This window comes from Chiloscyllium punctatum, chromosome 3 (assembly GCF_047496795.1).
Source record: "Chiloscyllium punctatum isolate Juve2018m chromosome 3, sChiPun1.3, whole genome shotgun sequence".
NCBI lineage: Eukaryota > Metazoa > Chordata > Chondrichthyes > Orectolobiformes > Hemiscylliidae > Chiloscyllium > Chiloscyllium punctatum.
The window spans coordinates 152,634,216-152,662,171 of record NC_092741.1 but is presented as its reverse complement, the minus strand read 5'-3'; the positions used below and the strand labels follow the sequence as shown (position 1 = coordinate 152,662,171).

Below are 27,956 nucleotides of genomic sequence, written 5' to 3'. Positions count from 1 at the left end.
TGTTGGTAGGCATCCAGCGTGGAGGAACCAGAGACAGGGCGCTCCAGAAGTTTCCTTTCAGGAAAAGTCAGAACAGGCCAGACCATCTACCTCCACCCAATCTGCATCTTAGTCCTGTGAGAGTTCAAGTGATGAGGGAACGGTCTCTGGAAAGGACATGTTAAACACAAATGCTAATTGAGTCACCTGACCAAAACTACAAAGCCAATGGTGTGTCCACTAAAGAGCAGGCTCTCCCGCTTCAATTCTAGAATCTAGGATTACACGGAGACATCATGGGATAGGAAAGATGAACTGGAGAGCACACAGGTGGCACAAATGACACTATTGAAAATGCTATGACATTTCAAAATAGACATTTAGCTTTATCAGTTGTGTCTAAATGTCTGTCCAGCAAGAATTAGGACTTTGAAGGTACAAAGTTCAGCCCTCCTTAGGAGCGCCATGATATGAAATGAGCAGATGGTAGATAAAAGACAGATTTGATTGCTACTTCAGTAACTGAGATCAACCTTTCCAGGTGGCAAAACAGTGCTAAAAAGAACAAATAACTGTGCATGCAGGAAATAAAAAAAAATTACTGGAAAAAACTCAGCAGGTCTGGCATCTGTGGAGAGAAAGCAGATTTAACATTTCAGGTCCAGTGACAGTTCTAAAGCAGGGTTTAATGAGTATAAAAATAGGTTAGAGGCTGGCAATTTCGTGGTGGATAACTTAATTCCTGACTCCCCAAGCTTGTTCACACTCACATATCAGAAAATAACAGAATACTGTTCACTTGCATAAAAGACTGCAGCCGCAACATCATCCAAGAAGCTCAACAACATTTGCGATAAAGTAGTTATTTTGATCGGCAACCAACTCATCATTCACTCCCTCCACCACTGATGCAATGTAGCAGCAGTGTACATAAGCTACATGATGCACTGCAGCAATTCACCAAGCTTTTTTCAACCCCACCTTCCAAACATGCAAACTCTACTACCTAGAGTAACAGCAGATCCAAGGGAACACAACCGCCTGAAAGTTCCCCTCTTAGCCAAATTTGAACCCAAATTGGAATTATATTGCCATCTAAAACTGCCTTCTTTATAGAGGGTACCTGCATTAGATGTATAGATCGATGAATCTTTATCCGAACAGCTCTGAAACCCAATGGTTTTTTTCTGGGAAGTTTTTTTCTCATTAACAAGGTTGTTTGGCATGCAAACAATTAACCCAAGTCGACACCCACTCGATGCATGTCACTCAAATGTAACTTGGGGGGCACGGCCCAGCACCAGCTGGCATGGATTCTCTCTCAAGGCCTGTTTTTACTTAGAAGCCTGCTCCTCCGATAAGATTTTTTTTAAATTCACCATTAAACTATCACTTACTCAAATTCAAAAAATTCTGAATTCTGAAAAACAGCTGGTCCCGAGCATTTCAGATAAAGCATCATCTACCTGTACTAAAGCAGTTCGAGAAGATGGCTCACTGCCTTCTCAGGGGGAATCAGAATGGGCAACATATGCTAGCTTCTGGACCCACATAACAGGAATAAAAATTTCACACTATTTGGTAAATTTCTGCAGGCTGAAATATTGTATATTAAAATTATCCTAGTTCGAGTGAGAATTCAGAATCAAGAACCATGTCCAAAGGTGCTACCTAACTTGACATTTTTCCCCAGTTTGTATTATTTCAGATATCCAGCATTTGCAGCATTTCACAACAACGAATCCACCAAATCAAGCATGTCAGACTATACGGAAAATCTTCTCACTTCATGAAATGAAAGACCTAGAAACTTCAGTTAATGCATGGAACAAAAAATTAGGAGCCACCATTGTATTTGCAACCATTGACATTTGGCTTCCGATATGTGATTACTTTGAATTATCAACAATTTCTCAATTACCACCTGCCTACCATGAGCTACTTTTGGTTCAGGCAACCTGTGCACTGGCCATACTTCTTTCAAAAATTGAACAATCTGCTATAGAAATTCACTCAGCAGAAGCTAAAATTGTTGGCATCCAGATGACTTGTCAAACAGGTTCTTTACAAACATCCTAACTTAACTGAATAAAATTTTTAATTGCTCAACACAGATCATCAATATGGCCTGAAAATCAAAGTTGGTGACAATAGTCAGGGGTAAATATAGGGTAGGAGAATGGGTCTGGGTGGGTTACTATTTGGATGGTTGGTGTGGACTTGTTTGGACAAAGGGCCTGTTTCCACACTGTAGGGAATCTAATCTAGCTCTGAGAAGACATTCATTTTGAGCTATGTTCCCTAGGGCAAGGCTCCCCGGAGGGGAAACATTCATTCAGTATCTGCCCTGTCAAACCTCCCTCAAAGTTATATGCATTCAAAAAGGTCTCCTCTCATTTGCCTAAACGTCAGTAGTGCTTAACTTTTCCTCACAATCCCTTCATACCATGAATCGGACTACTGAACCTTCTCTAAACTGCTTCCAATGCAAGTATATAGCTCTTTAAGGAAGGAAACCCAAACTGTACAAGTATTGTAGGGGTGGTCTTATAGATGAATGTTTTAGGTCTAATAAGATTTCCCTATACTTGTACTCCATCTACCTTGGCAATTTCCTTCTACACTCCTCCTCCTTACAATTTGATTGCCTACTTTACTCCATCAACAAATTTGGCTACAATACAGCTAGTGCCTTCATCCAAGTCCTAAATCTTTTCCAACTTGCATTATTGCAATTTGCACAGTGTGTTGAGGCTCCAACACTTACCCTTCAGACACTCCACTCATTATGAAATTTGCTGACCTTAAAATGATCCAGTTATCCCGACTGAGTTTCCTATGAGCCAATCTTCAATGTTAATATGAGCAACACCAGGAACCTGTACCTTGTACAGAAACCTTTCACAGGACATCTTATTTATTTTTAAAAACCTAAATACCTATATTAGGTCTTCTGGTTTCCATTTATCTGCCCTGTTTACTCAAAAAACTCCAGTAAATTCTTCAAGCACAATTTCACATTCACAAAACTATAGTCATTTTGCCTGAATGGAATCCAAGAAATAGGAGTATGAAAATGTATTTTGGTGCAATGATTATTTTCCCTAATGACAGATGTTCAGTTAACTATCACAATGCTCTGCAACCCATCTCTCTTCTTTCTGAAATACAGGTGCTGCATTTACAAGATTAGATTAGATTACTTACTGTGTGGAAATAGGCCCTTCGGCCCAAGTCCACACCGCCCCACCGAAGCGCAACCCACCCCTTACCTAACACTACGGGCAATTTAGCATGGCCAATTCACCTGACCTGCACATCTTTGGACTGTGGGAGGAAACCCACGCAGACACGGGGAGAATGTGCAAACTCCACACAGTCAGTCGCCTGAGGCAGGAATTAAACTCGGGTCTCTGGCACTTTGAGGCAGCAGTGCTAACCACTGTGCCACCGTGCCGCCTACAAGTGTCCAATTCACTATGGTCTTTACAGAACATTGAAAAATGTGGATGATAACAAGCAATGCATCCACAACCCTGCAACCACATTTTTTCTAAAACATACTAGGATGCAGTCCATGAAATTCAGAGAATTTGTCAGCTTTCAATTAAATTACCTTGTCTAATACCTTTTATTTGAGATTGCGATTGTTTAAATCGTATCCTTCTTTTGCAGCCAAGCTGTCCCCTGTTCCGGGATGCTTTTTTTACATCGTTCAAGATGACAAATACAATTACATTTGCAGGTTATTTGCAGACACTACAAATATGTAAGCTCGTGGTCAATTTATATTTAACTCAGTTATACAACAGCATGCTCTCTTTCGCTTCCCCAGTTAGGCTACCGAATTAGGAGGCTATTCACTCAGCTACATTGCAAGGTGTCAGTGGCAATCTCCTCAGTTACTTTCCAGGAGGGACAGTACCAACCTCATCCACTGCATTACAGGTGGCTAGTTGGGATTCCATCAGATACTTTGCAGGATCTAGTGGAGAATCGTCAGTTACACTATTACAACCAATACAAATTCTCTCAATTAAACTGCAGCAGCCAGTTAAGATTTCCTGAGTTTACTCAGTCATTGTAGATTCCCTCAGTTATATCACATGATCCTGTGCACTGAGATAAATGGGTGTTTCGCTGGTTAGAGATCAGTGGTGAGTGGGGTGCCGCAGGGGTTGGCATTGGGCCTGTAACCATTCATGATATATATAAATGGTTTGGAAGAGGAAACAGAGTGTAATGTATCCAGGTTTGCTGATGACACTAAATTGAGTGGAAAAGCAAACAGTGCAGAGGATGTGGAGGGTCTGCACAGAGATTTAGATAGGTTGAGTGGGAAAGGATCTGGCAGATGGGGTACAAAGTTGGTAATTATAAGGTTATCCACTTTGGAACTAAAAATAGTAGGCCAGAGTATTATGTAAATGGTGAAAGACTGCAGTACGCTGTTGTGCACAGAGACTAAGGAGTGCTTGGACATGAATTGCTAAAAGTTGATTTGCAGGTGCAACAAGTAATCAGGGAGGCAAATGCAATACTGGCTTTCATTGCTAGAGGGATTGAATTAAAGAGCAGGGAGGCTCTCCTGCAATCATACAAGGTTTTGATGAGGCCAAATCTGGAATACTGTGCAGAGTTATGGTCTCCTTACTTGAGGAAGGACATACTGGCATCGGAGGCAGTGCAGAGGTGGTTCACCAGGTTGATTCCAGAGATGAGAGGGTTACCCTATGAGGAGAGGTTGAGCCACTTGGGACTGTGCTTGCTGGAGTTTAGAACAATGAGAAGGGATCTCATAGAAACATATACAATTATGAAAAGGACAGAAAAGATAGAGGCAGGCAAGTTGCTTCTGCTGGTGGGTGAGACTAGGACTAGGGGATGTGGCCTCAAGAATGGGAGAGTATATTTAGGACAGAGATGAGGAGGAACTGCTTTTTCCAGAGAGAAGTGAATCTATGGAATTCCCCTGCCCAAGGAAGGAGCCAAGGCAGCTTCATTAAATATATTTAAGACACAGTTGGATGGGTTTTATCACGGTCGGGGAATTAAGTGTAAGGGGCATAATGCAGATAAGAGGAACTGAAACCATGGATAGATCAGCCATGGCCTGCTCCTGCTTCTATTATTATGAAATGAGCACCCAGGCATGCAAAAGGTGGACAGTTTAAAACCTAATCAAGCTAAGGATTTCAGCACCAAAAGAAACCAATGCAACCAGAAACTAGACTGGACTAGCCATATATATATATTAAAAAAATGGCTACAATAGCAGATCAGAGGTTAGAAATCTTGCTGAGAAAAACTTACCTCCTGACTCCCAAAAGCTTGCCTACCATCTACAAAGCATAAGTCAGATGGGTGATGAGTACAGCTCCAGCAACACTTAAGAAACATGACATCATCCAGGACAAAGCAACCTGCTTGATTAGCACCAAACCCACAAACATTCACTCTCTCCACCACCAAAAATCAGTAAATAGCAGTGAATATGATTTACAAGATGCAAAACAGAAATTCAAAGAACCTTAGAAAGTTCCTTCCAAACCCACAACTACTACTTTTTAGAAAGGCAAGGACAGCAGATACATTGGAACACTATTACCTGCAAGTTTCCTTGCAAACCATTCACCATTCTAACTTGGAAATGTATTATCATTCCCTCAGTATCACTGGGTCAAAATCCTAGAACTCCCTCCCTGGGTTCACTTTCAGCAAATGAAATGCAGTGGGTCAAGGAAGCGGCTCACTATCACCTTCTCGAGAACAGGGATGGGGCAATAAATGCTTGCCCAGCTAGTGATGCCTACATTGCATGAGTGAATACAAACAAACAAAATAAGAAAGACAAAAATCAAATTAATCACAACATCAAGGCAAAAAAACACTAAGTGGGCAATGAAGTTTAATCATCTGGTGCTGCAAAACACCTTTATTCAAGTGTTAATGGCTAACTAAAATAGATTTAAAACATTAAAACCCATCAATAACACAAAATTACAAAAGTTTATAAAAGAGAAATATACACCAACACAGAAACTAAAATGTTGGTTTATTTCAGGCAATTTGCTTATCTCCCAGAGGTATAGATCTGTATAGGGCTGAAGGGCCTACTTCTTCCACGTAGCCCAAGCCAGCCCCCTCCTCCTCCTCCTCCCGCCGAGACCCAGAGGGCCTACCCCTCCCGCTGAGCCACAGGCGGCCCCCTCCCCCTCCTGCAGAGCCCCAGGCAGCCCCCTTCCACTGAGCCCAGACTGCCGCCTCCTTCCTCCACAATTGCAAATTCCCTTCCCACGTGGTTGACGGTGCATTTCCTCCACTTCACGCACCACTGCCCTTGAACCCCACCCCTCCCAAGGCAACAAAGACATAACACCCCCCAGTGCATTACCCTACCAACCTCCACATACAATGCATCATCAGCTGCCACTTCCGACACCTCCAAACGGACCCCACCAGAGATATATTGCCCCCTCCCCACACCTATCAATATTCCAAAAAGACCATGCCCCCTGTGTCTCCCTCATCAGGTCCACACCCTCCACCAACCCACATCCGACACCTGGCACCGTTCCCTGCCACTGCAGGAAGTGCACAACCCATGCCCATACACTCCCCTCACCTCTGCCTAAGGCCCCAAGTGATCCTTCCACATCCGTCAGAAGTTTACCTGCACCTCTACCAATGTCACCTACTGCATCCGTGGCACCCAATGTGGTCTCCTCTACATCGGGGAGATAGGATGCCTTCTTGCAGATTGGTTCAGAGAACATCTCTGGGACACCCACACCCACCAACCCCACTGCCCCATGGCTGAATACTTCAACTCCGCCTCCATCAAGGACATGGAGATCCTGGGCGTCCTCCACCGCCAAACCATTACCACCCAATGCCTGGAGGAGGAATGCCTCATATTCTGCCTCAGGACCTTGCAACCACATGGGATAAATGTGGATTTCAACAGCTTCTTCATTTCCCCTTCCCCCACATTATCCATGTCCCCAGCCTCCAACTTAGCCCCACCTTCCGGACCTGTCCATCACTCCCTCTTCTGACCTAACACCTTCACCTTCATCCACATATCGCTTTTCAGGTACCTTTCCCCAAATCCCAGACCCTCCTATTTATCTCTCAGCCCTGACCCACAAGCCTCATTCCTGATATGCCCAAAACATCGGTTCTCCTGCTTTCCCAGCACTGCACTCTCGGTTCTGATCTCCAGCATCTGCAGTCTCCACTGTCTCCTGAAGATAAGTCAATGCCCGTACAGAGTCTCATAGTTCTCTCCCAGCTTTCTTGTCTTGATCACAGTACTGTAATATTACAATAGAGCAAAGTTATTTCCTTCTGTTGGCTATTAATCTTATTCAGTGCTCTTGTCCATTAGGATATTAGCATTAGAACAACAAACTACTTGCATCCTGGACAAATAATATTTAAGTTGATCAAACTACAAAGATTTTACCTTGTTGAACGCTTAGGATCCAGATCTATCACATTCACTATACAGGTACTTTTGCTCTCAGTCTATATTACTGGAATGTAGAGTTTAGGGCTGACGTGGTAGCAGGGAAAGTGCTCACATTTATCACAAATGATCATGATTCTTACTGGAACAACAATGTAAGGAAAATGTTGGACTCAACTACGAAATGCACTCTTTCTAATTCTGAGAGTCTCCCTACAACCCCTCAAAAAGAAGAAAACAACCATTTAGAGTCATAGAGATGTACAGCATGGAAACAGACCCTTCGGTCCAACCCATCCATGCCGGCCAGATATCCCATACCCAAAAATACCCAGCATCTTCATATTGGTAGCAATTAAAATGCACTGCTATAAAGTGAACTGACTTTTCTATGGCTTGCTATTCTACTTAGAAGAATAGAATCAAGGCAAGCTTACAGAATGGGAGACTAAGCCATACAGAAAAATATATAAAGTTGCATCTAATAGAGGTTTCATTTCTTCCTCAGTAAGATCTTCTCAAATGGAAAAGATTCAGATACTGTCCTTTCAAGATGGTCATGCATGATCCAAAGGTAAGATAACCTTTCAACATTATACCTTAAATAAGGCTTTATTCTGGATGCACCACTGTACTTGAATTGAAGGAAGCAGCATTCAATTCCCAAAAATACAGCTTCAAAGCCTTCATACAGAAAAAGAAATGAAGGATAGGTAGACTACTAGCTCTATATGGAAGCTGAACTTTTTCAACGGTGGTCAAACTTTTCGTAGGTTACCTGAAGAATCCCTGTAACCGTTCAACCTGATGAGTGCAATAAATGTATTTTTAAAAAAGTGAATTCAACTGGAAGCTGGGACTCAAAATCTGTGAAGGAATCACAAGCTGCACAAAAGTGTGGAAAGTCTATCTGCAATTTAAGATTTTTGTCACTTCATAAGTAGACTATGCTAACATTTTCCAGGTAAATGCAATAGAAAGGATTTGCAGTCCCTTGATCAAATCTGCTAACATTTGTTTCTGAAATTAAAATCAGGCAGAGCATTTTCTTCCTTTGACAATGATAAGCTGTTTGTTTGATGTAAATCTTGTATTCTATTGGCACAGAAAGTAAATATTGTGATATTTGCATTCGATGGCAAGAAATTGTGAGGTTAATCCCAGAGTCTCCTATTGCTAAACAATCTTTAATTAAACCCTTTGTCACAGAAGAGCTTGGTGGAATAAAAACCTGACCACTTAGGGTCTGGTCTATATACATTCTCAACAGTACTTCAGAGAATTAGATAATGATCTACATGGACTTCAGGAAGGTGTTCAACAAGGTTCCCCATGGGAGACTGGTTCGCAAAGTTAGATCTCATGGAATACAGGGAGAACCAGCCATCCGGTTACAGAACTGGCTTGAATGTAGAAGACAGAAGGTGATGGTGGAGGGTTGTTTTTCAGCCTGTGACCAGTGGAGTGCCACAAGGATCCGTGCTGGGTCCACTACGTTTCATCATTTTTATAAATGACTTGGATGTGAATATAGGTGGTATAGTTAGTAAGTTTGTAGACGACAACAAAGTTGGAGGTGTAGTGGACAGCAAAGGAGGTTAATGGGAGTACAATGGGATCTTGATCAGATGGGCCAATGAGCTAAGGAGCAGCAGATGGAGAGCCTAATTTAGATAAATGTGAGGTGCTGCATTTTGGAAAAGCAAATCAGAGCAGGAGTTATATACTTAATGGTAAGGTTCTGGGGAGGAGTGTTTGCTAAACAAAGAGATCTTGGGAGTGCAGGTTCTTAGTTCCTTGCAAGTAGAGTTGCAGGTAGATAGGATAGTGAAGACGACATTTGGTATGCTTTCCTTTGTTGGTCAGATCACTGAGTACAGGAGTTGGGAGGTCAATTGGGCGGCTGTACATGACATTGGTTAGGCCACTGTTGGAATATTGTGTGCAATTGTGGTCTTCCTCCTATCGGAAGAATGTTGTGAAACTTGAAAGGATTCAGAAAAGATTTACAAGGATGTTGCCAGAGTTAGAGGATTTGAGCGATCGGCAAAGTTTGAATAGGCTGGGGCTGTTTTCCCTGGAGCATTGGGGGTTGAGAGGTGACCTTATAGAGGTTTATAATATAATGAGAGACATGGATTGGATAAATAGACATTGGGGTGAGGGAATCCAAAACTGAAAGGCATGAGTTCAGTGTGAGAGGGGAATGATATAAAAGAGACCTAAGGGGGCAACTTTTTCACACAGAGGGTGGTGCGTACATGGAATAAGTTGCCAGAGGAAGTGGAGGAGTGTGGTACAATTGTAGCATTTGAAAGGCATATGGATGGGTATATGAATAAGTTGGGTTTAGAGGGATATGGGCCAAGTGTTGGTAAATGGGACTAGATTAGGTTAGGATATCTGGTCGGCATGGACGAGTTGGACTGAAGGGATCAGTTTTCGTGCTATACATCTGTGACTCTATAATTGGCCACACAGGTATCGGATTCTGGATTTGTGGTGCTGGAAAAGCACAGCAGTTCAGGCAGCATCCGAGGAGTAGTAAAATCGACGTTTCAGGCAAAAGCCTACCACATAGGTATAGGGTTGATTTGCTTTTCCAAAATGTAGCACCTCTCATTTATCTAAATTAAACTCTCCATCTGCTACTCCTCAGCTCATTGGCTCATCTGATCAAGATCTCACTGTACTCCCATTAACCTCCTTTGCTGTCCACTACACCTCCAATTTTGGTGTCATCTGCAAACTTACTAACTATACCTTCTCTGTTCACATCCAAGGGTGGCATGGTGGCTCAGTGGTTAGCACTGTAATCTCACAGCACCAGGGACCTGGATTCGATCCCAGCCTCGGGCAGCTGTCTATGTGGAGTTTGCACATTCTGCCAATGTCTGCGTGGGTTTCCTCCCACAATCCAAAGATGTGCAGGTCAGGTGAATTGGCCATGCTAAATTGCCCATATAGTGTTAGGTGCATGAGCTAGGGGCAAATATAGGGGAATGGATCTGGGTGGGTTACTCTTCAGAGGGTCGGTGTAGACTGGTTGGGCTAAAGGGCCTGTTTCCATACTGTAGGGAATCTAATCTAATCTAATCAAGGGCTTATGCCCGAAACATCGATTCTCCTGCTCCTCGGATGCTGCCTGACCTGCTGTGCTTTTCCAGCACCACATTTTTCCACACACAAGTAGAAGGCAGATTGAAGAATATATTCTTTCAAGAATCAAGAAATCCTGTAAGACAAATCACCACCTCAAACTGGAAATGAGATAAAAATCACAACAACGTGCCAGAAACTACAATTATAATTACAGACAAAAAAACTGCAGATACTGGAATCGAAGGCAGACAAACAGATGGCTGCAAGAACACAGTATGTCATGCAACATCAGGTGGTGAAGTCAACCTTTTGGGTGTAACCCTTCTTCAGGGCTCAGAGTGAGTCCAACTAGTCGGGGGGGGGGTTGGTTGCTGAAGTAGGGATAGATGAAAGATAAAAGGCATAACCTGGTTGATCAATGGGAGGAATGAATCTGGTTAGTAGCTGGAAGGAGGGTCCATCATGAGGAATGGAAGGGAGGAGGGGGCACTGGGGAAGGAGTCAGAGAACCGGATGGGAGGTTATTTCAATTTCAAATAACTTATCTTCCCATCCCCCGACCACCTTCCCTAACAAACATTATGATAATCAGGTTACAAACATTATAGCAAAGTCCTTCCATCGTTAAAGATGGAGCATTACAAGTATTGTTGTCAACATAGAGAAAACAAAGATGTTTATACATCTTCTTCTGTTCAGTCTTGGCATAGCATTGTTTAGTCTACATTAAAGTTGCGAGAAAGCTGATTGCTTTATGTATATTAAGTAATAGTCTGGGGCAGTAAAATGATCTAAAATCAATTCCTGTTAAGTAACCAGAGACTGTATGCCTCTAATTGTGCCCAAATTGCTCAGCTGGAAGAATGCAAAAAATTGCAACTGATACTGGGAGAGAATTGGAGGCATCACAAGACTCCGCAGCCTATTCATACGCCACACAGACTTTACTAAAATTGAACTCAAAATCTATGTGCTTACCAAAGTTTGCATGAAATGCAGTTAAAAACAGAATAAATTAACCATGTAGGAAGAATTATCCATTTCATAATACAAACTCGCTAATGCTTACAAAAAGCAGCAAAAAATAAGTATAGCCCAAAATGACACGCTATAATAAAGTAAAACATTATTTGATTTAAGTAAGATGCCCTCAAACCTTTCCACCCAAAGATCACTTAGGTAGGGGAAAAACTCCCTGCAGGCAATCTACCAAATACTGTTTTCAATAGTCAGTTACAGACAAACAATTCTGTAACAAGCCTCTGCAAAACAAATTCCTCATAATGAATATAAAAAATGACATTACTTTCGATGAAGCACCAGTACAGTGATATGCGCTTCAAAGCTGGGCTTCATGTTTTGCCAGTTCTCACTCTTCTAAGTAAACACCAAATGCTTAAAGTTCAAACTCACAACTCTACGTTGCTGGAAATGACTGTAAAAGTTTTACAGCTCCATGGATGAGTCCAGGATACTCAAGACTCACTTGGAGCAGAGACTCTTAACTGGCTTTGATCTAAAAGACAGACGGATGGTGGCCCATCAAACATTTCTTGCTGAACACCAGCTTCAGGGATTTGCATTTTGGACTAGCTCACCCAGAGGACCATACAACACTTTGAGAACTACTGATCAAGATGTTTCCCATCCCAGAAATATCTACACAAAGGATGACGTCTCTCAGTTCTTCCCATAATAATTTTAAATGATTAAACAAAAATCACAGGAGACAACTACGTAATTACCAGTTTCCAAGATATTACTAATGCCTCCAGTAAAGACAAACTTTCATATCTTCAGGATATTTCAAAGTGCTTTATAAACAATCGAATAATCCTGAAGAGTGGTCAATATCGAGATGTAGAAAATCTCAACAAACAAAATCTATCCATCACTGCTTGATATTCAATACCATTACCATTGATAAAGCCCCCACTATCAACATCCTGTAGGTTTACCACTGACTAGAAACAGAACTGGACCAACTACTGGATCTAAATACTGTTTTCAATAGTCAGTTACAGACAAACAATTCTGTAACAAGGAACTCACTTCCTGACTCCCAAATGCCTGTCCACCATCTGCAAAAACTCAGGTCAGGAGCGTAATAGAAAACTGTTGATTTGCATGGCCTTAGAGCCAACAAAACTTGACAACATCCAGAGCAAAGCAGCCCATTTGATTGGTGCCTTATCCATGCCTTCAACAGTGAAGCGATGTATACTGACGACAGGATGCACAGCCATAACTCAAAGTCCTTCTAAGAGCAACCTTCCAAATCCGTGACCTCTAAAACCTAAAAGGCTTGATTTGTAGGAAGTGCATGACAACTTCACCTCCAAGCCACATACCATCCTGACTTGGAATTACACCCCTGTTGCTTTAATGTCACTAGGTCAAAACTGTAATAGCATTGTGGGTTTTCCTATATCACAGTGACTGCTTTAAGAAAGTAGTTCACTACCACCTTCTCAAGGTTAATTAGGGATGGGTAATAAATGCTGACCTAGTCGGTGATGCTCACGTGCTATGAACAAATTCAAAAGTTTAGAAAATGTGGCAGTCAATCTGTAAATAGAAAACCCCCACAAACTAGAATGTGACAAATGATCAGATTATATGTTTTAAGTGTGAGACATGAGTAATAAATATTGACTAACGACACTGGCAGAACGTTTTGCTTCCCTTTGAATAATGCCATGGAATATGTCATGATAAGTATGCAGCTTGCACAGTGGAACTTCAGGGCAATTGACCTGAGAAATTTCATGCCAAAGGTCTCCCAAACGGGTAGTGGTAGAAGCAGCCATGTCTAATGCTATATTAACATTTCGGATGATCATAATAAACCAAGTTATGTATCTCCTTTTCTGACATTTAAGCTAATGGATGAATTGCATGCAAAAATAAACCTCTCAGTTCTGTTACTAATGGGCAGCAAAATTACTAGGCTATTACATTCAGAGCTAATACACTTCAAACTTAAGGATTTCAACCATAACATCAATAACTAAGGCCCTACAAAATGACGTTATCCATCAAACTGAATTTAATACTGAGCTTTAAAGAACTTCAAGAACTAAAAATGCAAATTTCTTTTTCCTGACAATTTTGCAACTGGCAGCTTTGTACAGTAGTTTCCTCACAGCCAACCTAAACAAATTAACACAGCATAATTAGATGTTATAGTAGGAATACATCAAAATAACAGGAGATGTACTTTTGCATTAAGTTAATAGGCAAAAAGATCAATTGTGTTCGGGGATTCTGTAGTCCGAGGTACAGACAGACGTTTCTGTGGCCAGCAGAGAAAAAGCAGAATGGTGTGCAGTTTCCCTGGTGCTAGGATCAAGCTTGTCTCAGAGAGGGTGCAGAATGTTCTCGTGGGGAGAGGGGCCAGCAGGAGGTCATTGTACACATTGGAAGCAACGACATAGGAAGGGAAAAGGTTGAGATGCTGAAGGGAGATTACAGAGTGTTCTGCAGAAATTTAAAAAGGAGGTCCTCAAGGGTAGTAATATGTGGATTACTCCCAGTGCTACAAGCTAGTGAGGACAGGAATAAGAGGATAGAGCAGATGAATTCATGGCTGAGGAGCTGGTGTATGGGAGAAGGATTCACATTTTTGGAACATTGGAATCTCTTTTGGGGTAGAAGTGACCTGTATAAGAAGGACGGATTGCACCTAAATTGGAAGGAGACTAATTGGCAGGGAAATTTTCTAGAACTGCTTGGGAAGACTTAAACTAGTAAGGTGGGGGGGTGGGACCCAGGGAGATAGTGAGGAAAGAGATCAGAGACAGGTACAGCTGAGAACAGAAGTGAGTCAAACAGTCAGGGCAGGCAGGAACAAGGTAGGACTAATAAATTAAATTGCATTTATTTCAATGCAAGGGGTCTAACAGGGAAGGCAGATGAACTCAGGGCATTGTTAGGAACATGAGACTGGGATATCATAGCAATTACAGAAACATGGCTCAGGGATTGGCAGGACTGGTAGCTGAATGTTCCAGGATATAAATGCTACAGGAAGGATAGAAAGGGAAGCAAGAGAGGAGGGGGAGTGGCATTATTGATAAGGGATAGCATTACAGCTGTGATGGGGGAGGATATTCCCGGAAATACATCCAGGGAAGTTATTTGGGTGGAACTGAGAAATAAGAAAGGGATGATCACTTTATTGGGATTGAATAAAGACGTCCCAATAGTCAGAGGGAAATTGAGAAACAAACATCGACTGGGACTGCCATAGTGTTAAAAGTTTAGATGGAGAGGAATTTGTTATGTGTGTACAAGACAATTTTCTTATTCAGTATGCGGATGTACCTACTAGAGAAGGTGCAAATCTTGACCTACTCTTGGAAAATAAGGCAGGGCAGGTGACTGAGGTGTCAGTGAGGGAGCACTTTGGGGCCAGCGACCATAATTCTATTTGTTTTAAAATAGTGATGGAAAAAGATAGACCAGATCTAAAAGTTGAAGTTCTAAATTGGAGAGGGGCCAATTTTGACGGTATTAGGCAAGAACTTTCAAAAGCTGATTGGAGGCAGATGTTCGCAGGTAAAGGGACGGCTGGAAAATGGGAAGCTTTCAGAAATGAGATAACAAGAATCCAGAGAAAGTATATTCCTGTCAGGGTGAAAGGGAAGGCTGGTAGGTCCAGGGAATACTGAATGACTAAAGAAATTGAGGGTTTGGTTAAGAAAAAGGAGGAAGCCTATGTCAGGTATAGACAGGATAGATCAAGTGAATCCTTAGAATAGTGTAAAGGAAGTAGGAGTATACTTAAGAGGGAAATCAGGAGGGCAAACCAGGGACATGAGACAGCTTTGGCAAATAGAATTAAGGAGAATCCAAAGGGGTTTTACAAATATATTAAGGACAAAAGGGTAACTAGGGAGAGAGTAGGGCCCCTCAAAGATCAGCACGGCGGCCTTTGTGTGGTGCCACAGAAAATGGGTGAGATACTAAATGAATATTTTGCATCAGTATTTATTGTGGAAAAGGATATGGAAGATATAGACTGTAGGGAAATAGATGGTGACATCTTGCGAAAAGTCCAGATTACAGAGGAGGAAGTGCTGGATGTCTTGAAACGGTTAAAGGTGGATAAATCCCCAGGACCTGATCAGGTGTACCCTCGTACTCTGTGGGAAGCTAAGGAAGTGATTGCTTGGCCTCTTGCTGAGATATTTGTAGCATCAGTAGTCACAGGTGAGGTGCCGGAAGACTGGAAGTTGGCAAATGTGGTGCCACTGTTTAAGGAGGGTGGTAAAGACAAGCCAGGAAACTATAGACCGGTGAGCCTGACCTCAGTGGTGGGCAAGTTGTTGGAAGGAATCCTGAGGGACAGGATGTACATATATTTGTAAAGGCAAGGACTGGTCAGAGATAGTCAACATGGCTTTGTGTGTGGGAAATCATGTCTCACAAACGTGATTGAGTTTTTTGATGTAACAAAGAGGATTGATGAGGGCAGAGCAGTAGATGTGACCTATATGGCCTTCAGTAAGGCGTTTGACAAGGTTCCCACAGCAGACTGATTAGCAAGGTTTGATCTCATCGAATACAGGGAGAACTAGCCATTTGGATACAGAACTGGCTCAAAGGGATAAGAGTTGTGGTGGAGAGTTGTTTTTCAGACTGGAGGCCTGTGACCAGTGGAGTGTCTCAAGGATCAGTGCTGGGTCCTCTACTTTTTGTCATTTACATAAATGACTTGGTTGCAAGCATAAGAGGTATAGTTAGTAAGTTTGCAGATGACACCAAAATTGGAGGTGTAGTGGATCGCGAAGACGGTTACCTCAGATTACAACAGGATCTGGACCAGATGGGCCAATGGAGTTTAATTCAGATAAATGAGAGGTGCTGCATTTTGGGAAAGCAAATCTTAGCAGGACTTATACACTTAATGGTAAGGTCCTAGGGAGTGTTGCTGAACAAAGAGACCCTGGAGTGCAGGTTCATAGCTCCTTGCAAGTGGAGTCGCATGTAGATAGGATAGTGAAGGCGGCGTTTGGTATGCTTTCCTTTATTGGTCAAGAGTATAGAGTACAAGAGTTGGGAGGTCATGTTGTGGCTGTACAGGACATTGGTTAGGCCACTGTTGGAATATTGCGTGCAATTCTAGTCTCCTTCATATCGGAAAGATGTTGTGAAACTTGAAAGAGTTCAGAAAAGATTTACAAGGATGTTGCCATGGTTGATGGATTTGAGCTACAGGGAGAGGCTGAACAGGCTGGGGCGGTTTTCCCTGGAGCGTCGGAGGCTGAGGGGCAACCTTATAGAGGTTTACAAAATCATGAGGGGCGTGGATAGGATAGATAGACAAAGTCTTTTCCCTGGGGTTGGGGAGTCCAGAACTAGAGGGCGTAGGTTTAGCGTGTGAGTGGAAAGATATAAAAGAGACCTAAGGGGCAACTTTTTCATGTAGAGGGTGGTACGTGTATGGAATGAGCTGCCAGAGGATGTGGTGGAGGCTGGTACAATTGCAACATTTAGGAGGCATATGGATGGGTATATGAATAAGAAGGATTTGGAGGGATATGGGCCGAGTGCTGGCAGGTGGGACTAGAATGGGTTGGGATATCTGGTCGGCATGCTGTACATCGCTGACTCTATGGTACAGCAAAGTAAAATAATCAACTGCATGCAAGATAATATACAAATATCAGTTAATTATTTCCCTAGCTTGCCTGTTGATATCAAAAGATGGTTTGTTAACATCCAAAATCTTAGATCGTGCTTCTTGATGTTTGGAACTGAAAAACATTTAGATGAAGTGCCAGAGAAACTTCAGGAACCCCAGATTCTCTCTGAAAACAAAACTAATGAACGTACAACACTAATATCAGTCTTAATTAAACACTGGCTTTTGTACAGTTTTTGTGCACACTTCCTCTCAACCCATTCCCTATGGCTGATCGTAGTCCAAGGGCAACTTAACTGCCTAAGTCTACTCAATTCGTTTCAAACTTCACCTACCAAGCTAACTCACTTCATATTCAAAAGTACCCATACACAAAAGGACAAAAGTATGCTACTTAAAAGTTCTATTTTGCAGAATACATGCTATTGCAAAAGGTGCTGTATATGTTGTCATGTCAACATGTCTCTGCAGTTTTAAAGTGTTTTGCAAATTTTATGCACGATTTACAATGACAAACTGCAAGCTACCACACACCAAAAGGATTGCTGACCACCACCACCTACCTACCTACCCCATCCACCACCCCCATGCCGGGGACCATCTGCACAGGGGTGTCTCATCTGTCTAAAGCTTACACGGTCAATCCAAAAGAAACATTTGACGTCCACACTCTAGGTTCTGTATACAAAGGAGTCTGAAATTTCATTCAACAGTTGATTACTTAAATGGCCAACTGCCTCTGCAAAATAAATATACATGAAATATGGACTAGCCAATCCCACCCCCACAAACATGAAAAATATCATGAGGCCGGACTTATTCCTGATATCTTCCATCATTTTTGCTGAGAAAGGGGTTGTAACCATCTGGTAAAACTCTAGGCCATATTCTTCAAATCAAAGCATCCTGTCCAATCTCTGACTCAGGTTTTTGATTCTTTGAATTCAATACTCTCTCTCCCTCCACCTTCCTTAACAACCACTTCCATATAAACCACGATACCAACATTCACAGCCATACCGCCAACTTTGCTATTCCCTCTGTATTCATTTCTGATTGTGTCTACATCGTATTCACCACAAATATCACTTATCCAATTCTGTCTGCAGCTGGTAGAAATGGCAGCTGTGACCTGCGTAACTACTCCCTCAGCAGACCCTTACATCATGTGACATTTTCACTCTCACTTGGCACGGCTGTTTTTCTGATCTTCCTTGCCCAAGGATGAAAAAGAATTCCAAAACTTGTTTTCTCTATTTTCTTATAATTCTCTTTTTGTACAAGTCATTGGTCAAGCCTCAAGGTCACTCCATTAATGTCTCTTTCTTTAGGCGATTACATTTGAAGATGGGGTCAGTTAGCTCAGTTGGTGGGATGTCTGGTTTGCAATGCAGGGTGATGCCAAAAGCATGAGTTCAATTCCCATACTAGCTGAGGCTACTATGAAGGACAACCTCCTCCTCAATCTCTCCCCTCTCCTGAGGTGCGATGACCCAGAGCTTAAATTACCACTCTTCAACTCTCTCTAATCAGAGAGAGCATTATGGCCCTGTAGTACTATAGCGATGTTACAATGCGTTTGAAACTGCCATGTATCTTTTCCTACTTAAAAGCGGTCATAAAAATTCAAAATGTTGTTGTATTCTTCAGGTTTCCTATTTACTCTAAGTACTTAATCACTTGTCGATAGGGTTAATTATCATTTTGAAATATCATGAACTCCAAAAACCAAAATAATTTCAAAATGATTACCTCTATGAAGTTGCAAAGCCATTTTAAAATCATTAGTATGGAACAAAGGCAGAATTTTACTTAGGATATGAGTACTCAGCTCTGTGTCCACTTAGTGCAACTAGTATTGTGAAAGTCAAGTGCATTATTTTTCAGAGTCAAGCCTACAATTCATAACAATATCACATTTTAGCCAACTTACTTCTCCCATTCCCCGGCCCTCCAGTGCAAGAGCTTGAAAGTCATGATTCATCTCATTCACAGATCGAACCTGCAGGAAACATATTTCTGTTAATAAAGAAACTATGTTACCCAACAATGCAGCATCTTTTGTGTGAAGCTTTTAATTTACATGAGACTTAACATTTGGCAAAGTTGAAAAGAAACATTAAATTCATAAGTGGTAAAATGATAGCTAAAGGAAGAGTTGAGCCAACTCTGACAAGAAAATGCTTTAGTTGTGGAGAAATTAAAAGAGAATTTTACAAGAGGAGGTTGTCAATATCATAGTGAGGGAGGAATTGAGGAAGTGGATAGGATAAAAGCAGATCTACTTAAAAGACTAACAAGAACTAAAAGCAGAAAGGTCATCAGATGGGATGCATCCTAACTTACTGAGGGAATGGGGCAAGTAGGGAAGAGGAAACCTGCTTCTTGGAAAGACATGAGTTGATGTCCCACTTGGGACTTTGACATTGTGGCCATTTCAGAGACATGGATACAGCAGGGACCGGAATGATTGTTGTAGGTTCCAGGGAAGGTGGAAGGTGTGGCATGGCATTGTTAGTCAAGGACAGTATTACGGTGGCAGAAAGGATGTTTGATGAGGACTCATCTACTGAGGTAGTATGGGCTGAGGTTAGAAACAGGAAAGGAGAGCTCACCCTGTTGGCAGTTTTCTAATAGGCTTCTGAAAAATTCCAGAGGTGTAGAGGAAAGGATTGCACAGATGATTCTGGATAGGAGCAAAAGTAACAGGGTAGTTGTTATGGGGGCCTTTAACTTTCCAAATACAGACCTGGAAACGCTACAGTTCAAGTACTTTAGATGGGTCCGTTTTTGTCCAGTGAGTGCAGGAGGGTTTCGGACACAGTATGTAGATAGGCCTACCAGAGGTGAAGCCACACTGGATTTGGTACTGGGTAATGAATCAGGCATGGGTTAGATTTGGAGGTAGGTAAGCACTTTGGTGATAATGAGCACAATTTGGTTACGTTTACTTGAGCAATGTAAAGAGATAGGTATATAACGCAGGTCAAGAATTACAGCTGGGGGAAAGGCAATTATGAGGTGATTAGGCAAGATTTAGGATGCATAGGATGGGGAAGGAAACTGCAGGGAATGGGCACAACTGAAATGTACAGCTTGTTTAAGGAACACTTACTGCGCGTCCTTGAGAGGTACACATCTGTCAGGCAGGCAGGAAGTGATCAAGCGATGGAACCATGGTTTACTAAAGAAGTTGAATCTCTTTTCAAGAGGAAGGATGTAAACATGAGGTGTGAAGGCTCAGTTAGGGCACTTGAGAGGGAGGACCTCAAGAGAGCGTTAAGAAGAGCCAGGAGGAGACATGAGAAGTCTTTGGCAGATAGGATAAAGGAGAACTCTCAAGCTTTCTACAGGTATGTCAGGAATAAAAATGACCAGACTAAGACTAAGGTCAGTCAAAGACAGCAGTGGGAAGTTGTGCGTGAAGTCCGAAGAGTTAGAAGAGGCAATAAATGAATATTTTTCTCAGTATTCACACAGAAAAAAGACTATGTTATCAAGGAGAATACTGAGATACAGGCTATTAGAGTATATGAGATTGAGGTCCGTCAGGAGGTGATGTTAGCAATTCTGACAAGTGTTAAAATATATTAAGTTCCCTGGGCTGGTTGAGATTTATCCTAGGATTTTCTGGGAAGCCAGGGAAGAGACTGGAGAGCCTTTGGTTTTGATCTTTATGACACCATTGTCTACAGAAATAGCGCCAGAAGACTGGAGAATAGCAAATGTTGTCCCCTTGTTCAAGAAGGGGAGTAGAGACAATCCTGGTAATTACAGACCAGAGAGCCTTACTTCGGTTGTGCTTAAGTGTTGGTAAGGATTATAAGAATTAGGATTTATAATCACCTAGAAAGGAATAATTTGATTAGGGATAGTCAATACAGTTTTGTGAAGGGTAGGCCATGCCTCACTAACCTTATTGAGTTTTGAGATGGTGACCAAACAGATGGATGAGTGTAAAGCAGTTGACGTGGTGTATATGGATTTCAGTAAGGCATTCAATAAGGTTCTCCACAGTAGGTGAATGTACAAAATATGGAGACATAGGATAGAGGGTGATTAGCTAGCTGTAAAAAGACAAAGGGTGGTGATTGATGGGAAATGTTCATCCTGGAGTTCAGTTACTAGTGATATACCTCAAGGATCTGTTTTGAAGCTACTATTGTTCGTCATTTATTAAAAATGACCTGGATGAAAGCATAGAAGGATGGGCTAATAAATTTGAGGATGACACTAAAGTCAGTGGAGTTGTGGATCTTGCGGAAGGATGCTGTAGGTTACAGGGGGACATAGATAAACTGCAGAGCTGGGCTGAGGGGTGGTAAATCGAGTTTAATGCAGAAAAGTGTGAGGTGATTCACTTTAGTAGGAGCAACAGGAATGCAGAGTACTGAACTGACGCTAAGATTCTTGGTAGTGTGGATGAGCAGAGAGACCTCAGTGTCCAAATGCATAAATCCCTGAAAGTTGCCATCCAAGTTGTCGGAGTTGTTAAGGTGTACTGCGTTAGGTTTTACTGGTAGAGGGACTGAGTTTTGGAGCCATGAGGTCATGCTGTACAAAACTCTGGTGCGTCTGCACTTGCAAGTATTGTGTACAGTTCTGGTCGCCGCATTATAGGAAGGTTGTGGAAGCGTTGGAAAAGGTTCAGAGGAGATTTACCAGGATGTTGCCTGGTGTGGACTTATGAGAAAAGGCAGAGGGATTTGCAGCTGTTTTCATTAGAGAGAAGGTTAAGACTGACTTATTAGAGACATATAAGGTGATCAGAGGATTAGATCGGATGGACAGTGAGAGCCTTTTTCCTCAGATGGAGATGGCTAGCATGAGGGGACATAGCTTTAAAATAAGGGGTACTAGATTGGACAGATGTAAGAGGTAGTTTATTTATTCAGAGCGCAGTAAAGGCGTGGAATGCCCTTCCTGCAACAGTAGTAGACTCGCCAACTTTAAGGGCATTTAAAGATGTTCACTGGATAAACATATGGATGATAATGGAATAGTGCAGGTTAGGTGGGCTTCAGATTGGTTTCACAGGACAGCGCAACATCGAGAGCTGAAGTGCCTGTACTGCGCTGTAATGTTCTATGGTTGTTTTTCAGATTGGAGGGGAGTATCCAGTGGTGTCCACAGGGCTTGGCCTTAAAATCACTATCATTTACATTCATGACCTGGGTAGAGGTCATTATTTCAAAGTTTGATGTTGACAGAGGTTGAAAATGTAGCGAACACAAGTGAAGATATTGATAGACTTTGGGTGGAGCTAAAAAGACTGCTGAAATGTGCAGAAACGCGACAGATGAAGTTCAATGCACTGAAGTGTGCAGTGATGCATTTTCAAAACAAGGATGAAGACAGCAAATATAAATTAACTTACAGAACCTAAAAGGAGTGCAAAAAGAAAAACCTGAGGCTTTAGGCACACAAAATGTTTGACTGTGCCATGCCAAACTGATAAGACGATTAAGGAAGGATAATATCAAGGATTTGCAGGGGGCGCAAAGGAGATATACTATAAATGCACCAGAAATGCAGTCTTGAGTTATATGGAGATTAGAGAAACTGAGCAGAGAAAGGTATGGAGAGAATCACCACGTTAAAACCTGTTCAACAGCTTAAGTGGTCTGTCCCCATACAGGTTCCCAAGGCAGAAGGATCCAAAAGGCATGAGTTAAAGATAAATGACAAAGTAACTGAGGGAAGATGAGAAGTCTATTTGTTATAATGATCTCGATAAACTAAATCTGGAAATAGGCTCAGTGGATAATTTCAAATAGAAATTGGATAGAGTCAAAAAGCAAATATCTGCAGGAAAACAGTGGAATAGATAAGCTTGTGACCAGCCCTTCAAATAACAGATCTATTCTTTATATAATTTGACAATGTATACTTGCTCTGAAGCATAACATTGTGTTAAGGAAACGCCTGGTTTTTCTGATCTTTGGGAGATCTGGAATACAATGCATGGGAGGATAGCTTAGGCAGGAAAACCACATAACCTTTAAAACACACTTGCATGAGTATCTGAGATGTCAGTGTAGAAAAATGTGGCACTGGAAAAGCACAACAGGTCAGGCAGCATCCAAGGAGCAGGCGAGTCGATATTACGGGCATGAGGTCATCAGGAGTGTTGGGGGGTGCCGAGAGATAAATAGCCGGGTGGGGGTGGAGGAGATAGCTCGGAAGGCAATAGGTAGATGCAGGTGGGGGTTGATAGTGATAGGTTGGAGAGGAGGGTGGAGCAGATAGGTGGGAAAGAAGATGGACAGGTAGAACAGTTCAAGAGGGCGGTGTCGAGTTAGAGGGTAGGTTCTGGGATGATGTGTGGAGAGGGGAGGTAAGAAAACTGATGAAGTTGATTTTGGTGTTGTGTGATTGGAGCGTCCGAAGGTGAGGTGTTCTTCCTCCAGTCGTCGGGCAGCATGGATTGGGCGGTGGTGACGGCCCAGGATTTGCATATCCTTGGTGGAGTGGGAGGGGGAGTTGAGGTGGTCGGTCACAGGCTAATGGAATTGTTTGGTGCATGTGTCCCAAAGATGTTCCCTGAAACGTTCCGCAAGTGGGCATCTTGTCTCCCCAATGTTGTCTTCTCTACATCGAGAGCAACGGACACAATAGGGATGGTGTTTGGATGCGCAGCAAAATCACTGATGTGAAAAGACCCTTTGGGGCCTCGGATGAAGGTGAGAGAGGAAGGTTTGGGTGCAGGTTTTACACAGTTTGTGGTGGCAATGAAAGGTAGATTGGTGGGGAGTATGGACCTAACGAGGGAGTCATAGAGGGAATGGTCTCATATCATAACATTCAAGGCTACAGCCTCGTGAGGGCAAGTGGTACTGGTGTAGGTCATGGAATATTTTCAGTGGTAAAAACTCAATGGGCCAAAGGGTCTTTTCTGAATTGTATGAACCCATGAAACCCTGGTTAATCTGCAGAGAATAAAATCGATTAAACCTACAAATGCACCATTTCAGAAAACTTCCAATAAGCATTATGTGGTAATCAATAAAACATAGTTTCCCAACTTTTGGGCTCAAAACACAAATAAATTCAAAACAATTTCAAAGACTGAATTGTAAATGTGAATTCAGTTATACTGAACAGGTGGATCAACAAACTTACCAAAAGCACACTGCAAGAGTAATTTTCCACAAACTTGCCAACTCAATTAACATTGCACGAAAAGAACAAAAGAAATTAAATCCTGATCGTTCTTGAATCAGTAAATGGCAGAAAAGACTACATATATAAAACAAAGTTTTTTTTCTCAAAATTTGCAGTCATACAATATGGAAACAGACATGTTCCAAAAAAGTCCCATCTACCTTTGTTTAGCCCATATCCTTTCAAACCTTTCAAAGTCCTCTAAATGTTGTAACTGTACCTGCATCTATCACTTCCTCTGGAAGTTAATTCCAAACACTAACCACTCTTTAAAAAAAATTGCTCCTCCTGCCTTTTTAAAACCTTTTCCTCTCACCTTAAAAATATGCTGCCTGGTTTTGAACTCCCCCACCCTAGGGGAAAGACCCTTCCTAATCACCGTATCTATGCTGCTCAATTTAATAAGCTTCTAGAAGGTCACCTCTCAACCTCCTACGCTTAAGTGAAAGAAGTCCCAACCTATCTTTCATTCCTGGCAACATCCTGGTCAATCTTTTCTTAACCCTTTCCAATTTAATAATATCCTTCCCAAAACTGGGCGACCAGAACTACACAAGTACTCCATAAGAGGCCTCACCAACATCCTGTACAGCCTCAACATGATGTCCCAACTCCTATACTCAAAAGGTCTGAGCAGTGAAGCAAGCATGCTAAACGCCTTATCCACCTTGTCTACCTGTGATGCAAATTTCAATGAACCTCTCGGTCTCTCTCTTCTACAACAGAACCCTACCATTAACTGCACAAGGTCGGCTCAACATCGAGGGCCAAAGGGCCTGTAATGTTCTAACTCCTGCCCTTGTTTGTTTTACCAAAATGCAATACCTTGCACTTATCCAAATTAGACTCCATCTGCTACTCCTCAGCACATTGATCCAATTGGATCAAGATCCCTTTGTAATCTATGATAACCTTCTTCACTCTCTACTATACCACCAATTTTGTTGTCATCCACAAACTTACTAACCATACCTCCTATATTCTTATCCAAATAATGTTTTGTAAATGATAAAAGTGGACCCAGTACCAAACACTGCTGATCACAGGCAGAGTCCAAAAAATGATTCTCCACCACCGTTCTCTGTCTCCTACCTTAAAACCAATTTTATATCTATTTAAAAATTTGGATCAGAGAATACTATTGAGAAGAATTCAGAGGTCCTACAAGCACCAAAGCTTTACTTCCTTTTAGCTGAGAAATATATTGTCAAAGCTTCAGCATCATTTCCTAAAACACATGAAATTTTCAATTTCAAACTAACCATTCAGTATTAGGTCATGACATGTTCGGCTTAAACATTAGAGAATCTACCAATAGCATTCACAAATTGCAAAATACATATTTCAGATTGGGTGGTAAAATAGGGAAATATTTTATAATCTTTTCCCAATTCCATCAAGCTACCACACTGCCAAGATAAAGTTCTGCATAGCCATCTTTTGCGGTCACCGGCAGCAATTTGAAATTAACACACCAATTCACGCAGAGTTTTTTTTAAAAAGTGAGTTCCACATTTCTGTGAGAAGGTACTACTTAGAGGTTCCTCAAATGCGTGGAGTCATATCGGGGCCCATTTTATGAACATGTGACTTACAAATGTGATCCCGTATGGGGTGTAATTTAGAATTTTAATTTAACATATTTTTCTAATCAACCTGTTCAGCGATGTTATTCCACACCTCTGAAGCAGGTGGGACCTGAACCCAGGCCACCCATTCCAGGGGTGGGGACACTATTATTGCGCCACAAGAGGGCCCGGTGCGTAATTTGAAATGACTCAACATGTGATGGATTGGCAGAGTGCCGGGATGCCAGTTGGAAAATGGTTAACAGCGAAAGTATTTATATTGAAATGTTAATCACAGCATTTGTTTTGCCAGCTACTTAAGTAAACACCATTTTAGATGCATCATTTTATTACAGAATCAGAGGCATCATAATTAGTTGCTAGGGAAGCCACTTTGTTTATATTGCAGACTAGTTGTCACATTATACTTCCTTTAGACACTTTTCATCAATACTGATTCAACAATCGAGATGTAATCTTCCAACATCATAGAATCCATTCTTCTAATCACAGTTCACTGCGCTGGATTTTTAACTTTTTACTACATAAATGCTATCTGACTGGAGATTTTCCTGTTTTTATTTCAGATTTATAGGATCAGCAGTATTTTGCTTTTGTTTCATAGGATCCATCCCATCTACCCTCTGGGATAAATTCCACAACAGTATCCGCAGCCTAGATATGATCACGTGACTAGAAACCCAGTAGTACAAGATGGAATGCTATTTACATTTTTTTTAAATTAGCTCATGGGATGTGGACATTGCTGGCATGTAGTACACATTTCCTTACACAACAGAAGAAAAACAATCACTGATATATAAAGGTAGATTAGGGATCCCCCACAACTAGAAAAAAAACCAGCCTGTCCCCATAGTAATGTGTTGGTCAAATAAAACAACAGAATCTAGATGTAATTAATTGCATTTCTGATCATGAAAGGAAAAGGAACAATAGGCACAGTCATTAAGCATATACCATAATCACCATGTTCAATTAAATAAAGAATGTCTGTGAAGTTCACATTTTTTCTGCTTTTATTAGCAAGACAAAAAGCAAATTTTGCAATTTTGTATTGACTTCCTTGGTTGCTGAATTGTTGTAGATATTTAAAGACATATTATGACTGTCATTATACCTGTGGCTAGTCAGCAAAATTCTATTGGACAATGCTTTGTAAGAGACACTAGCAACAACTTGTTCCTTTAGTAGGTCTCAGCACTGCTAATAGGTTCATTGTACCAGATTCCTTTTCGATCAAAATTTTCTCAAACCGACATTTTGTCTTAACTAAGCAAGAAGTTCAATTGGTATGTTTGGATCACTTGCATAAATTGTCCAGTTTTTAGGTTACATTCAAGCTTTATAAAAAGACTACTTTTACTACACAGATGGGAGAAGTCATATGTTCACAAATAACTCAGATTCCATTTCACAATTATTCTACAGCATTTCACAAGTCTGAAGTACTTTAGATAGCCGTTTACTAACAGCAAAACTGCATAGGAACTTTTAACACAGAAGGATACTTGGTTCAACTAGCCAATCTTAATGCTTCATACAAGCTCCTTTCATTCCTCTTTAATCCATGTCTATTCCTTTTACCTTGCCATGCTTAAGACGGCTTTCTCCTGAAAACATATACCGTGTGTGTCAGCTACAAGTTAAGCTACTATTCCCACTTAAGTTCCATCTGAAGTATCACCTGGATACAATGGCAATATATGAGTGATCATTGTTTATGTTTTCATCTTTTGCAAATCTAAATAGCAACCATTAACAAATCTTTTATTTCTTTACAAGGGCTTTTGAAAATCCAGGAATTTTATTACCCTTGTCTTATTTCTTTTACTTCTTTAAAGAATTCAAATTAAGTTTGATCAAACATACTTTTTGACCAGAATATATTTGATTTCTAAATGTTTCTTTAGTATATGTTTCATAAAGATTCCATCACATTTCCTATGACCAAGCTAATCTGTCTTTTAAGTTAAATTTAACACTAGCGGCTTGCCAGCCCTTC

At 41.4% G+C, this 27,956-nt stretch overlaps 1 protein-coding gene across 12 annotated transcripts in view; it reads right to left on the bottom strand.

Annotated features, from left to right (window-relative positions):
- LOC140466738 (pumilio homolog 2-like) overlaps positions 1-27,956 on the bottom strand; it is a 127,734-nt gene that overhangs the window by 81,588 nt on the left and 18,190 nt on the right. For 11 of the 12 annotated variants that reach the window (XM_072562383.1, XM_072562281.1, XM_072562302.1 and 8 more), the window contains exon 3: positions 19,135-19,203. The exons of the other annotated variant lie outside the window; for it this stretch is intronic. In XM_072562383.1, coding sequence (XP_072418484.1) covers positions 19,135-19,203 — 69 coding nt within the window. The remainder of the gene's footprint in view (positions 1-19,134; positions 19,204-27,956) is intronic. 12 annotated transcript variants of the gene reach the window in all.